At 38.0% G+C, this 15486-nt stretch overlaps 1 protein-coding gene across 5 annotated transcripts in view; it reads right to left on the bottom strand.

Annotated features, from left to right (window-relative positions):
* Positions 1-3645: 3645 nt before the first annotated feature.
* The window catches only part of SLC35B3 (solute carrier family 35 member B3), a 29992-nt gene continuing 18151 nt past the window's right edge, over positions 3646-15486 (bottom strand). For all 5 annotated transcript variants that reach the window (XM_064443580.1, XM_064443579.1, XM_064443578.1 and 2 more), the window contains 3 exons: positions 15169-15280; positions 10718-10787; positions 3646-9624 (listed from right to left, as the gene is read on the bottom strand). In XM_064443580.1, the coding sequence (XP_064299650.1) occupies positions 9474-9624; positions 10718-10787; positions 15169-15280 (333 nt within the window). In that variant the 3' untranslated portion in view covers positions 3646-9473. The remainder of the gene's footprint in view (positions 9625-10717; positions 10788-15168; positions 15281-15486) is intronic.

Below are 15486 nucleotides of genomic sequence, written 5' to 3' on the forward strand. Positions count from 1 at the left end.
ATACAGCTCCCTTCAGCCACCTCCATATCTCCCAAATGTGGTTCACTCATTTTCAGTTTGGCACAGCTATTCTCAACTTTGAAGTTCCTGCAACGAAGACAACTTGGCAGGGGCCATCCTATTTCTGACCATGAAGTCTCAGCATACCTAAAAAGAATGCCTTTCCCCTCAATCAAGGTATTCATTTTAGAAGACTCTTTCTTCACAGTGGATCTCCACAGACAGCAAGGGATGCTTTGCTCAGAAAGGGGCAGTCTAGTGCTCTTCTGTGGTGACTGAATTTGGTATTTTCAGAACAGTAAAGCAGTTGAGGCTCAACAAGATTTCGATTGTCTTCAATTGCTTTGAAAAATCCCTGCCCCGATTCTTAGTCTGATCACCGAAACCTGCTTTGTATCTGCTGCATCCAACATTATGTAATAGAAAAATTGGATAGACAAGAACTAATGCTATTGCTGTCCAATGCATCTTGATTTTAATTTTGTTCCTTTATTGATGTTCTTTCCTCATCCTACAACAGTGCACAGTGCAGAAACACAATCTGGTAAAAGATACCACATTGCACCTTTCTGATACACAGCTACAGCCATTCTCCATACAAATTTAGCTCTTAGTTAGAAAAAAGATCACTCTCCCAACTAGTGACATTTCTATTTAAACACCAAACATACATCATTTGTACACAGCCTATGCTTCAACTTGTTGGAAAAAGATAAGCTCTTATCTGAGAAAGAATAGGCTATATTGAAGCTCTCTTGCAATGCAACATTCACCAAGTCTAAGATGCCTTTACCTATGTGCCTGAAGATCCAAAAGCTTTAGGCAATAACTGGCCTCATCCCTGGCAAGCATGCAAGCACGATTGCTTAATCTCAGGCTGCTTTAATCCCAGGAACGATGGAGTTTGCAAACCAAGCTTGTCCAGCCACGCATGACTCATTTATTAAGGATAAGGAGTCCAGGGAAATCAGGTGTGACTCATAGTAAGGATTAGCTTTTAAATCAGTTCTTACCTATGAAGTTACAGACAATTTGTTTCATTTTGTTAAAATAGAGGATGGTGATATTACCTAACAGCAAGAATACAGTCTTCATTTGAAGAGGCATCCAGATTTTAATATTAGCTGCACTGCACAGGATGGTGTAAACTAGGGATAGAATACTACCAGCTGTTAACTTGAACTGCTTATTAAGGGCAATTTTTAGCGTATTTCTCACTAAAATGATTTTCCAGTACCAAAATTTGGATAGTACACAAAATAAATAATCCTAACTTTAGGCTAGAGCAACAAAAGATTAAAGGCATGTTAAAGCCTAAAGAGCTTAAATTCTGCTTAGTCGCTGCCTGAAGCCTATATGAACTCTGTTTTATGCATTAAAGCCTTTCAGGGGCCCCAAATCCTCTTTGTGGACATGTCCATGATTGTCCAAATCCTGTGGCTGCAATGTCTATCTCAAACTGAAACACCCATCAAGTTCAAAATAAATAGGTATACCTTTACCTGTTTGTAAGCATAAGCAGATTTACTGGATTAGACATGACAGTATTAATATAGCAGGCTACATTTAAAGACACAGTGAGCAGAGAAGCCATTTCTATCTTTAAACAGCAGTGTTCCTCATTGGATAATGTGGCTTTTCGCTCTTCAGCTACAGCAGTCAGAGCCACGTCTCCCCCTCAATTCTCTTCTGAAGGGGTACTTTTAACTTTTAAACCAGAGGTCATTGTTAAAGTCGAGATGGGGCACTGCCAATTACTATTGCTATCACTGTTTCATTCATGAGGGACAACTATTTAGCTGGACCTGGTCGTTCAAATTAAGGCTGAGATGGGTTTGAATCACTCACCTGTTTGCAAATATGAGTGCCTCTACTTTCTATAGATAGCCTACAACATAATCCACTTCCTAAGCATAGCCTGTAGTGCCCTTAATTTTTTCTGCTAAGGGCTCTTTACCCATAATGCGTCGTCTTGCAAAACACTGCAATAGTTCTCATGTACTGGAACTACCACAAGGGCCTGCACTTTTGGAAGCCACAGGGAAGCATACAGTAAGGAAGCACCTCTGTAGTATGCAGCCCACAATATCACGTTATATGCGAGACCGGTCTGCTGAACTTTCACCGTCCTTCATCACAGAGATGCCACTGCTGCGTCATTCCTGTTCCCCAGTTGTGAACAACTGGGTGAAAAAGATTATTGTCATCAGAAATGTTCTTATATCCATATTTTTGTTAGCACTGAGTGCCAACAGTTACTCTAGTGCTGTGGAAATAGAAAGGAGTTCAGGAACTTAGAATGAGGCAAAAGTGAAGAAAAAGGAACTGTAGCTTGTCATGAAATATTTGTACCTCTACAGATGGTACCAGTAAATGGATCCTAAGAATGTGTCTAAATTCTCAAAGATGATTTTGGGATTTGGGGCCTACCGAACTACTCACCAATTGCTTCACAGACTATAACTGAAACTATAACCCTTCTCATCTTTTTCTCTGTGTTTCTCTTTCCTTGCGAGAACATGGAGAGCTCAGTCTAATCCATCATGATCTAAGATACCACCTTCCATTTTCTTATGGATGCTAAAGACTTCTGGGATGTCTACATTTCCTCGAGACATAGACTCACAGGAAGTAAACACAAGGACTCTTCTTAAACCTTGTGTACTATCTGGCTTGGTAAACCCAATTTACTGCCAGTGCTACCTAGAAAATTCAGTAAGCTGAGGACATACAGACTTGCTGTCTTAACAGAAACAAAGCAGTCATGCTGGCAGCATAGAATCAACCAGACTTAGCGCATATCCAAAGCCTGCTGTCTTGCAGGCCTCTCCCATGCCTGACTGGGTATTTCACCCAGAACACGTTGTCACCATCTATTCCAGGAGACAATTTGCAGCAGAAGCCAAACGTATAACACCCTATATTCAGATGCACCATACCAACAAAAACCACGGGGATATTTATTTGATCAGTTTTCCCTTTATTGCTGCAGTTACAGGTAAAACAGCAGATTACCATGTGACAAAGAGATTTCACAATGGTTAAGAGCTACATTTATTGTGCACGTGTGTTCCAGTGCTGTTGGGGTTCAAATATTCAACCTGACACAGCAATGTTGCTTCAGTTTTATATGGAACCAGGACTGCTATATAACAGACGTTTTTTGCATAGATATGCTTGCCTAGATGCCTGATACAACAGACCTGTATTTATATCTGGGTTTTGAGCAAGTAGGATGGCATCTACCACAGCTGACAACATTCATGCAAAATGCTGACAACTAACAGGCAGCAAGAGGTGTAACAACACTTTTAACAGCCACCTGAAGTATCTGATGCTGTACTAGCACCCAATAGCATTGTAAGAGCTAAATGCAGAAAATCAAAAGCAACTTTGTACTCCTTAATGCGTACATTTGAATTGTTCTGTGTTGACAGCATCAATTTCATCTACCAGTTTCTTGCATTTGCTCTAAGAGATTCACATACTCTTATTCTGCATTGAGCAGCGGTTACCAAATGAAGGCCTCTCTCTCTGGGCTTGTGCTCTGAAGCTACTCACTGTTCACCTAGAATCACACTATCGGGCATTGTCAGCATGATTTCTTCACTGTCAACGAAGTTACCACAGCCAACCCAGAGATAATAATTTTAAATGTATTTATTAACACTTTGAAAACAGGCGAACAAAATGGAAGTGTTGGATCTGGACAAAGATCACAAGATTTACGATCACAGAATGACTGAGGTCGTCAGGGCCCTCTGGAGGTCATCTGGTCCAATGCACCAGCTCAAGCAGGGACACCTACAGGCCGTTGCCCGGGACTGGGTCCAGATGGGTTTTGAGAATCTCCAGGGATAGAGACTCCAGCACCTCTTTGGGCAACCTGTGCCAGTTCTCAGTCACCCTCACAGTGAAAAAATGTTTCCTGACGTTCAGAAGGAACGTCCTGTGTTTCAGTTTGTGCCCATTGCCTCTGGTCCTGTCCCTGGGCATCGCTGAAAAGAGCCTGGCTCCATCCTTTTCGAACCCTCGCTTCAGGTATTTGTACACACTGACAAGATTCCCCTGAGCCTTCTCTTCTCTGGGCTGAACAGCCCTGTCTCTCTCAGCCTTTCTTCATAGGAGAGATGCTCTAGTCCCTTCATCATCTTAGTGTCCCTTTGCTGGACTCTCTCCTGTAGCCCCATCCCTGTCTTGCCCAGGGGAGCCCAGAACTGGCGACAGTATTACAGATGTAATGAAAATTACAAGGTAAAACTTTATACTCAAAATAAAAATTAAAAAATAAAAAATAAAAAGAGGAAGCATAAAACTGAAAAATCTAATGAAGAGAAAAAATAGTTAAATATCCAAAAGTGTAGAGAAGCAATACATTACTATTACACCTCAAGAAAAACAGTGAAACCAGCAGAAATTGATCCAGGTATAGGAAAGAAGCGGTAAGTCAGCGTTATATTCTGAGTATTTGTGCATGAATGTTCTTTATTGCGTTACTGTCTTTGCTTCTCCACAAGTGAATGGCAAAAAGATACATATCCAGCATGACATCATTATGCTTCGTTCCTCACATTATGACAATTCCTCACAGTTTTCCAATGGCAGCAACTTTTGACCAGCAGCAAGATGGACTAAATTCAGACCAGTCACCTGAAAGTGAAGGCTATTATGCTTCTCATACAACTGTTACTCTCTCTGCCTTGTTTCCACGGTAGTGCTCACAGAAAACAGAACAAATCAACATGACAATAACAATGCACACAATGCAAAGAAGCTTCAGACAAAATGCAGGATGCCTATTCTACGGCTGCTCTAATTTCATTTTAAATTATTGTAGTATAGAACACAGAATGGACACAATTTAAAATCTCTAGTACAGGGTAAAAGAAAACTGAGTTTATCATGGTAGTGCTTTATTTCAGGTACAGAAGGGCTCTGCTGGACTTGGGGCATCCAATAACTGAGGGTATTAACATCTATTCCCTGCTCACCACAGACTTACTAAGGCAACTTTGGGCAAGTTACCATCTCTGCTTCATCAGTGAAATGGAGATAGGATTTTTCTGCCTCATAGGCAAAGACTAAAATTAATGTCTATAAACTGCCTGAATAATCAGGAGTTTTATATTAAATATTAAAATTGATATAAAGATTTTTAAACTGGTAAAATGTAAAAGAAAAAACCCCTTCCACTAACAAATTCTGAGCTATTACCTAAACCATATATAAAATCCCTCTAGAAGAAAAAAGTATTAATCCATTTAATTACTTCCTTAACTTGTGAAGTTTACTTATTATTTCCTGCCCTCCAGAGTATACATGCAATTCTGTATGTCTTTCCAGAGCAGTAAACAACTCAAAAAGTTTCTGTGACTGGACATGCAGTGGTCACACATAAGAGAAGGGCTTGTTTTGCCTGGGAGCATGGGAGGCAGAAGGAAAAGAAACAATTAAGACAAACCAGGTTAGTAAGGAAGGCACTTATTAAAGAAAAAAAGAGCACTTGCAATAATTTATTTCCTCTTCCTTTAGTTCTCAGAGGTAAGCAAGGGAGAAGAGAGATTTTCTTGGAAGATGGAATGAGGTCAAGGAGTTAACTCATACATGTACTCATCAAGACCTTTCCAAAAATAACAAAAAGTATTACAGGAAAGGTTTTTTCATGGAGAAAAACGGATTTAGAAGAATCATCCAGACAGTCATAAATGATATGAAGTAGAAAATATGGACTGTGACCAATCTCTAATAATATGATGTGAGCCCTTAAATGCAGGAGTAGAACCTTGAAGCAATCCACAGTGCAGCAACAGGGCATGTAATAAAGGGAGTTAGCTTCCAAAAGTAACAAAGACAAGTAAGGAAGTTGGATGACAAGTTGGAGTGACATATGCCTAAGTTTTAGCTTAAAATTCTGGTAAATTCAAAGCACAGGAGTGGGAAAACAAGATTAAGAAGAACAGTTTAATGCAGTAGCAGGAAACACTAGGTTTGGGGGGGCAGGGTTCGGAGCATTAGTTCTTCCATACTTGTATCCACATATAGGGCTCTGAATAATTAGCAGTTTGATGATGAAATACTGAAGAAATCCACTGCACAGTCAATTACCTCGGTATTCAAGCGCGCCAAATAAATGCAAAAAATGTAATGTGAAAGCAACTGCAAATGTTTACTAATTTAGGAGAACAGAGCTCCCTCAGTCCTCCAAAGGAGGCAAAGGCAGAGGGTGTCACAGAGGTAGGTCGCTGACATTAATGGAGACCTGGGGCAGCCTTCAATTTTAGTGTGAAGCTCAATCCCATTACAGCTAATTCTTATGTCACAGTTTTTCTGTAGAAAGTTGTGTAGCATAAGAATGTGACTAATTCACATTATATTTAGGTAATAAATTTTCTGGTGACAGAATGAATGTTTTCTTCTGTAGTTTCATAATGCCTAATGTAAACAGTCCAGAAGCCAATGTGTATAAAATGCAAAAGTAGTTATAATCAGCCTACATATCAACATTAGGAAGGGTTAACCAACACCCCAGTATAAGTGCTCTTACACGAAAAATAAAGAATTTACAGTTACTTTGTGGACAAGCCCTTATTCATATTTCACAGACAACACAAACCCAACATACATATACACAGTACAGAAGATCCTAAACCAAAATTTTGTAATAAGAACACTTGGAGGTTTGTACAGTTCTCTTAACTTGCATGTGCTATAAAGCTTATTACAAAAGAAACCCCACAAACAGCAATTCACTGAAATGAAGGCTTTCTTAACATCTCAATGAAAGCATGAAACTGCTGACCATGACAGGTGGCAAACTACAAACTACACTCTCTGTGTGCCCATTTTTCTTAACGCGCTTACATATTGTTGATTCCCAAGTCCTAGGCTCATACCTATGAAAATAAAAATCTGACTCTTAAATGTGTGCTATTGACACTAAACCTACAATATTAATTTTTCTATAAAAGAAATTTTCAAAAGTACACCTTTAAAACAAAGCTGACATTTCTATAGTTAAGAAAATTGCAAAATAAATCAATACTTCCCCTAACGTGCTCATTAACTCAGTTTTGTATACAATAGCGAATAAATTAAAAGGTAAATTATCGTGAACACTGTGCTCTCCAAAGAGAGAAAACAGAGACAAATCTGGATTATACAAACAGTTTGGAAACCTACACACTAGATTTGAGTTCTACTCAGAACCTTTGGGACTGACTTCTCATTTATTTATATAAATGAGATACCAATGAATTATATTTACTATGACCTTCTGTATGCATGGTAGCTTTCACATAATTTGCTTTCCTGAAGTTCAGTAATGTTTAGTAACAGAGTTTACAGATGGCAAAACTGAGACTGAAAAACTGTCAAAATGATGCTCAAATGCCAATTACCAAGCTCCACCAAGCCAGTGAACTGAGCAGTAAATGTTCCATAGTTACTTTCTTTTCAATGGTTCAAAAACTGTCTCTCTTTTAAGCTTGATAGGTAACTTAACCTCACTGGAAAGAGCAACTCATTTAGTGAAAAGAATGCAAGGGAATATAAGAGTTGATAAATATTACAGGGAAAGAAATTTGTATCAATCCCCTTCACTTGGTCAAATGCACTCTTGCATCAAATTTGAAATTGTAACCCTTTTTCCTATCTCATCATAAAACTTTGGCTGCGACATGAAAATGGATAGCCACAACAGGCCATCCTTCTCTTTCAACGTGTATCTGTTCATCAAATTCACACCTCTCTACCTTATTCAGGACACAATCAATCATGCAGCAGCTGGGAATTTATAAAAGAAAATTGTCTCCTGCAATAAATCTCATAACTTGGCAACACTGGGTGCATATGGGTTGAAAGGCTTTGCTGACACACCAGAGTACCTTGAACGCTGGAAACGGTGCAATTGCTAGTGCAGCTCTCCATGGCACCTATTTGTCCCATTGTGCTAAGATGGCTATGTCATTCCACGTTCTGTTCTATAACATACTTAATATGGCATATGCTAGTTACCAACTCAATAAGCAAATTTAAGGCACGTTTTGTGTCTGTGCTTTGATTACAAGCTTCTTGGAACAGCAGTTCTTCCTAAATGTCTGAAAGCCATTTTGCACATTTTAAATACTTTCATAATCTAGTATTTTTAGCAGAAGGCAGTCCTGTGAGATATTTCCATTCTTTGTACGCTATTCCTGACTAGACAATTCTATCATCCAGTTTACTTTTGTCTAGGTTGAAAGAACACACACTAAGATGCATCTAAGGGACGCAACAACAACAAAAAAAACACGGCCACATGAGAACAACGAACTGTACGGTGATCGGTACTTTTAAAGTGCTATTGTTAAATATATAAAACGAAAGAGACAGCAAGTGATTCAATAGCGAGTTGAATATGAAAGCAAGAGAGATAAATGGACTTAGTCTTCCTAAATTCATGATGAAAAAGACAGACTGGCAGTACATTGTCTTCTGTCATTAAATAAAGAAAATTGTAATCTGTACCCTAATCCTCTTAAATTCATCACAGAACCACACAAAGACTGACACAATACACATTCCAAATACAGGAACAGATGCTGTTATTCTTTACTCCAATATTGAAAATGAAGAGCTTTGATTTGGTGATACTAATATAGAGGACTTCCCTGTCTCTTTACACCACTACAATATGGAGGGCCACAGGCCACTAAATATTTTGTATTTCACCGCAGAATAAGCAAATAATAGGTTCTCACACCAATGTTTCAATCATGACTTTTTCACTCTGTGTTCTCACTCTGTTCAGGCCTAAAAGCCCACTCCCCCCCGTAAAAGCATGGGTGTTGACTGCACAAACTCAATCTCATTCTTGTTACTTGCAAGCAATAATCCAAAAGAATAACACTGTGAGATTTCAGTAAAATTTTCAATTATTACAATAAATACAAAGTTCTGTGATGATCTAATCAATAACTTAAGAAAACCCCAACATTTTTATTTAAAATGAAAAAGAGTGACAACATATCATATTCTAAACCTTCCACCTTTAAAATCACAATTTGGTCAACCAGTTGCTGATTAGGTTCCATTAAATGTTAATACGGTATTACATTTAAATTACCCCACCTAGACAATTAACAAAGACAAAGAACCACTAATCTCAGATCAGCCACATGGCCAATATTATTAAAATGCCCAAATTAGTCTTCTACTGTGTCCCACTTGGAGTGCAGCTTCTCAGCAGTCTGCCAGGAGCTGCTGTCCTTCATTGCCTGATAATGCCATCTGACAATGGCCTACAACACCTTTTACGATAAACTCAAGTGCTCTCAAGAAAGGGCTCACAAAAATGTGCATTTCGAGCAATCTGCAAGCAGACAATATGCCTTCAGCTCCTTTGGTTTTAATAATGTTCCCTTTGGAAAGTGAATCAGTTGAAGACTGTTCTAATAAAATAAAGGTCATAGTCTTGACAAGACATAAACCACTGTCTATACAGTCTGTGACAACGTCCTTGTTTTTCTTTCTTCCACACTTTTTTTCCAAAGACCATGCAGTGAAGGCAGTTTGATTTTATCCATATTCTTACTGTAAACATTAAGAAATATACCAAGGACAACCAGTAAGCCTGACCACACGTACCTAAAGGGGGAGGAAAGGAGGGGGGAAGAAGTTACCATTAGCACTTTATCTGTAGCAATTACATAGCAATATTTGTGAATTAAATAAAAATTAAGCCCCTACATTAAGGAGAGAAGATTTTAAGGACTACCGCCCTCCCCCCCAAATTAGCAGACTCTGAGAAAGAATTTGTTTGAATCTCTATTATTACCCTTCCATCCTTCCTTTTCCCATCTTGGCTGGAGAGCTTATTAAAGTACATTTATAGTTAAAAGGATAACTAAAGGGTAGCCGTTCTTTCTCACATGAATAAAATGGTCCTGAGAAATTTTAGTACAGTTATGAGAGCTATACTCTACTACAGGTCCAAAATGTGTTCTCACTCCATGCCTTATATCCATACTTCCCGTGTAAGCACATTTTTGTTTCAGCTCTCTGTTGTTTTAAGCCTCAAGATTTTTAGCTGGAGTAAATGCCATTTGGGTATAAGCTTTGTTGTTAAATCTCAAATAAATTTATACATAGCAATAAAAATGAATACTAATTTGTTTCAAACTGGAAGCAATTAGGATCGACATAGCAACTTAGCTGCATTTTTCAATGTAAGCTCTCTTTGAAATTAAAAAAAGGGAAGAAACCCAAGCTCAAAAATCTTGCAATTTAATGTATCAAGACAATAGAAGCTTGCAGTTATTTAAAAGGGCTAGCTAAGAACTCAACCTGAGCTCATAAAAGGGGAAACAATACTGTAACGGAGAAAATGCCTTCCTTTAGCCAAATCTTCCTCCACAGAGAAGGTACCCAAACAATTTATTAAGTATCATAAGGACTAGATATTAAGTAAGATTTTTCTTCAAAAACAACCAAAAACTGCCAACATATGGAATAGCTTGTCTTCCAGACCTTTATAAAAATGGAAACTATTTTCTCTATAGCATGATTAGCATCAACAAGCCAGTCAATATTTACAGCAGATGGCCAACATTTGTAGAAGACATGAAATGAAAAGCATTAAAGCCTGAACATGATTAATTACAGTTGTTATATTTCCATGATCAAGAAGGTAATTTTTTATAAAATATATAAACCCCCATTTAAAACCATAAATACTTACTGGAATGTGAATGGCTTTGCAAAGAACAAAAAAGAAAGCACAATGGTCATTGCTTTTCTTCCTGTTGTTACTGCAGAGGAAAACAAATATTTACTTCTTTAAGCATTCAGTTACAGCAAAGGAACATAATATAGTCTTCAATATTAGTAGATAACCTCATTACACGATTAAGTGTCTGGCTAAAACGATGATCATTCTTGGTGCAAACGCAGACTGCAGATGCCCCAGTCCACTGCAAAACAGTGCTAGAACCACATGCTGTCTGAAACAAGTACATTGTGTCAGGAGTATCAGCTCCAGTCACAGTGTCTGCAGCAAACTTCCAGAACAAGACTCGCTATTTAACAACTTCAAGCTAATCAGCTCACAATATCTGAAAGCAACAATCAGTCTTGCAAGTAACTGATGGCATAAACTAATCTGTTACAGCAGAAAAAAGTTGTATCGCTATCTGGATACACCAAATCTCTTCCCATTTCTACCTCACGTTATTACAGTTCAGCGATGTTTTGGGGTTTATTTTTGAAGTGGAATAGCATTTAGAATCTTGTCATTCTTCTGAAGTTACCAAAAATTTACCTAACAGTGCAGAGAGATAGAATTTTAGTTAGAAACCTAAGTGACCAAAGATATCAGACTTCAACGATTATGCATTAGGAAGTTTTCATCAAAACCATTGAAAGACCTTCTTCCACATGTAACCTTATCACTAGAAAGAATCAAGGTAGTAAGACGAGTTGAGAACACAATCCTGTTACCAAAATGGAAGTAAATGATCTGTTTGGGTTACTCTCAAATTAACTATAGCGCCAACAATTTGAACGATTTCAGTGCTATCTGCTATGAACAAGAATACAGCGCTGCTAGCAAACTGTGTACTGGGAAACTTGTATAGTTTATCACTGGAACAAAAATCAATAAATAAGTAAAAGTTATAGAAAATGTTTTAAAAAAAAATAAAAAGTAACAATGCAGCCAGGCATACAAGTTTAGCTGTGGAGGTTAAGGGTCTGAGAAGGTGTTATATGATAGTGCAGGCTTCTCACTTAAGAAAGACCCCAGTACAATTATCTGCACCAGAAGGAAACTATGGTTTTTATTAACAGAAAATGTTTTGCTTACCACAAAGTACTTTTCACCATACCATACTGGAATGCCTTACTTGTATAACTACACACACATTAGTCTTACCGTAACATATTGGCAAAAGGAACCAATGACTACTGATGTATTTTCACGCTGTTATGTCTAGTGAGGCAAGTTTCATTCTCCCCAACCCTCCCCCACAAACAAATATTTACTTGAAAGCATGTTTTGTGGTGGAAGAAACGGCCTTCACCATTGCTTTTTCTGCCCCAGTCTCAACTTTTTGGTTACAATTTTCTTTACATTTTAAGAAATTTATGGTCATCAAATAAAATGATTTTCTATTACATGAAAAATTAAAGGAGAATGAAAAAGAAAATTGAGTTTTAATTAGAAAACAGTTTACAGATGAATAATTTAAAAAATGGTTAAATTACTTCAGTTTTTCTAATTACGATTATTTCTGTTCTTTCAAATCAGTTATTAATTAAAATATTTATGTAACCATTTCCTTCTAAATTAAGTGCCTTTTCTTCTTTTTCCCAATTAAGTCTGATAATTTCTCATTCTGCTAATAGAAATACAATTTTCATTAAACTCTTTCACCCCACTCCCCCCAAGAAGGGGGAGGGTGGATGGGGGTGGGAGGGACAGTAATGAATGTGGTATTCTTCCAAGGCACAATAAACATTTTCACATTGCTACAGGCAAGACAGAAAGGGCTCAAGTGTTAGGATTGTCAAGGTCAGGCATAGAAAACCTGGGAAGGGTTTGCTATGCCGCAGCATTTTTAAACATGTTTTAGCACAGTAAGACTTTTTTTTTTTCTTCCCTCCAAGAAAAAGAGCTGTTTTAATACATGAGCCAACCCTCTCATCTGGGCCAGTTTCCAGTCAGGAGAGGTACTGAACTTGTTAAAAACAAACATCAGTGAGAGGCGCTGCAGAAGCAACAATTAACAGGAGAGCAAAGCATGCAATCCTCAGGTCAGAAACAAGTGTCTGTATTTTCCTCTCCACTACTGCGAATGAAGTAGAGCATCACCCGACAGAAACCACCTTTAGGGCTAGAGGGAAGAGAGGAAAGTAGCTCCATGGCATCTTGCTACACTTTCCCCTACACTTGCCCCTATGACTAATGTTTGTAGTTTTAAGAAAACGTAACCTGAGGAAAGAATGAGCTTGGTGTAACTGATCTTGATAGACTACTGTAATGACTATATAAATGATAGGAGAGTCTAGATAGGCAATGACTGATTTTCAAAAAATACACTCAAGTCACATTTTGAGTTTGGAAGCAACAATTTTCTACAGACAAAGAATTTCATGTTCTATAGCAGTTGCACACAGTAAAGAGTAATAATTTTAGGGGCAGCCTGAAAACAGGTGTACAGGAAGATGCTGAAAAATGATCAAGTGTCAAACTTTTCCTTTAGTGTTGTTAGATTCATAAAAAATGTTAACATTACAATTAACTGCTGTTAAAATAAACAGTAGGGTCACTTGCTCTTATTCCGACAGTTGAGGACATTTGGATATGTAGACTCTTCAATCACTTGACTGTTTCACAAATTCATAAGGATACACGTTAAAAGCATTCACCTGTCATACAGTTATGTCATTTGGCTGTAGCTAGCTTTGCCACACTCGGGTAACGCCGCATACTAAAATATGCCATGGCCTCACAAATAGATGCAAGCCACAATAAACTAGTACAAATAATTTCTGAGCCACAATTCGTTGCATCTGTCTTACTAGCGATTCCTTTGACTTAACAATTTTCTATACTGCTTCTTCCATTGACGATCTCAGGCAGACATAGTATCAATAAGGTGTCTGAACACACTTCCTTCTCTGCAGCCATACGGTTGTCCTTCCACACACAATACTTTTAATACTTTTCATTGTTTCTAAGGCACACATCAGCCAATGCATCAGTAAAGACCAAGCATAACCAGATGACATTACTTTCCAGTGCATTGTGCTCAGTGGCTTCCTCATTCATAGAGAGCCAGACAATCTCAGCTAGCAGGATTTCAATCTCTCCACGTGATTTTTTTCAGATGACTCACTACTCAATGTGAAGAATATGCCCAGTTGCATATGGGGTAAGAGTCAAGTCTGAATATCTATAAAGATTGAAAATCTATAATGGTGTGACTGCTTCTTGCTTCACATCCTCCTTTTCCTTATCCATCACATACCCTGGCGCATGTCATCACAGATAGGTCTGACTTGCATTTATTGCTAGGAAATTATTATATTATTAGGTGAGAACACCACATCAAAGAAACTTCTTATTTGTGTGTGAACTATCACAGGAGCAGATGAGATAGAATTTGGTGACTTTCTTAGCCTGGAGAGGATTCCAGTAACTTTTGACATACTTTAGGGACTTACATTGTTCCACATTCCCTTGTGGCTCGCATACACACCAGTAAGTGGCCCAAATCTTTTCAACTTATTACTGATCAGAGTTCTTTATATTTGTGTCTTCTGACATGGCTGATACAGTCATATGCTGTATTAAGCACTTAACAGAAAACATGACTGCTTCCACTTTTTGTGGGACAATTACATCAGAAGCCTAGAAGATCTGTAAGACTTGACCATCTGTTTCTGTCATTAACAATAGGCTTGTACCTGTCCTGTGAATACACAAGTTGCAATTTAGAGATAATCCAGCAGCTGTTATACAACCCATCAGCAGTTTTAGTTCAAATCCTGACTTCCAAAACTAATACACACCCTTTAGTCCCTTCAGTTTAATAAAAAGATCTGAGGAGACTATCACAGAAGTCAGAATTTGTTCCACTAGACTTTATTCTGAACTGAGTCTGTAGCAATTTAACATTGCTACAGCAGCATTGCACTGAGAGTGTATGGACATTCAGAAGCTTCAGGAGAGCTCTTCATAGTTTTTTTAGCATTACCTTTTGTTGGAAATCTCCAGAAATTCTGTGCTTAGAGCCTATGACACTACCTACTATGCCTTACTGGAACATCTTTACTTTTCTGTCTATGTTTCAAATAATACCTGTCTTTTCCTTACAGCTTGCTACACACTTCCACTGCAATTCCTCTGTTTGGAAGAGTGTTGTTTCTGCATTAACACATAGCACAGGCTATATGCACAAGGTTACTCAACAGGCTCTTCAAAGTTGAAACTATGGCCCAGGAAGGACTAGGAAGCTCTGAAACACATACTACTAAAGCAGATCCGTGCTACACAAACCACAATCAGTCAGCACCAAGAACAGAAAAAAAGCCAGAGAGAGCAATTCTCAAAAGCTCTGTCCTACGTAGTAGAAAAAGATTACTTCATGTTTTTATACCAAAAGCAGTAAAGATATCAGTTGTTCATACCTGTTACAGCCAGAAGGGCACCAAAGATTTTTATCAATGCTAGAACAAAGGTTATGCCAAAATACCCCGTCAGGGAGAAAAGGAATGCGTAACCATAAGTCTGAACTGGATGCTGCAACAACAACAAAAAAAGCCTGTTAGGAAAATGCAAAACAAACCCTGAAGTACTGCAAAATGACATAAAACTACAGACTTTAATCAACTGCTTAAGCAATAATAAGCTGTTCAACAATGCATTCATGCAAAGATCCTTATTTAATTTTAAATAATGGAAAAATAATAATGAAATTATAAACTCATAAGTCTGGTCCTGTGATT

This window comes from Phalacrocorax carbo, chromosome 2 (genome assembly GCF_963921805.1).
Source record: "Phalacrocorax carbo chromosome 2, bPhaCar2.1, whole genome shotgun sequence".
Classification (NCBI taxonomy): domain Eukaryota; kingdom Metazoa; phylum Chordata; class Aves; order Suliformes; family Phalacrocoracidae; genus Phalacrocorax; species Phalacrocorax carbo.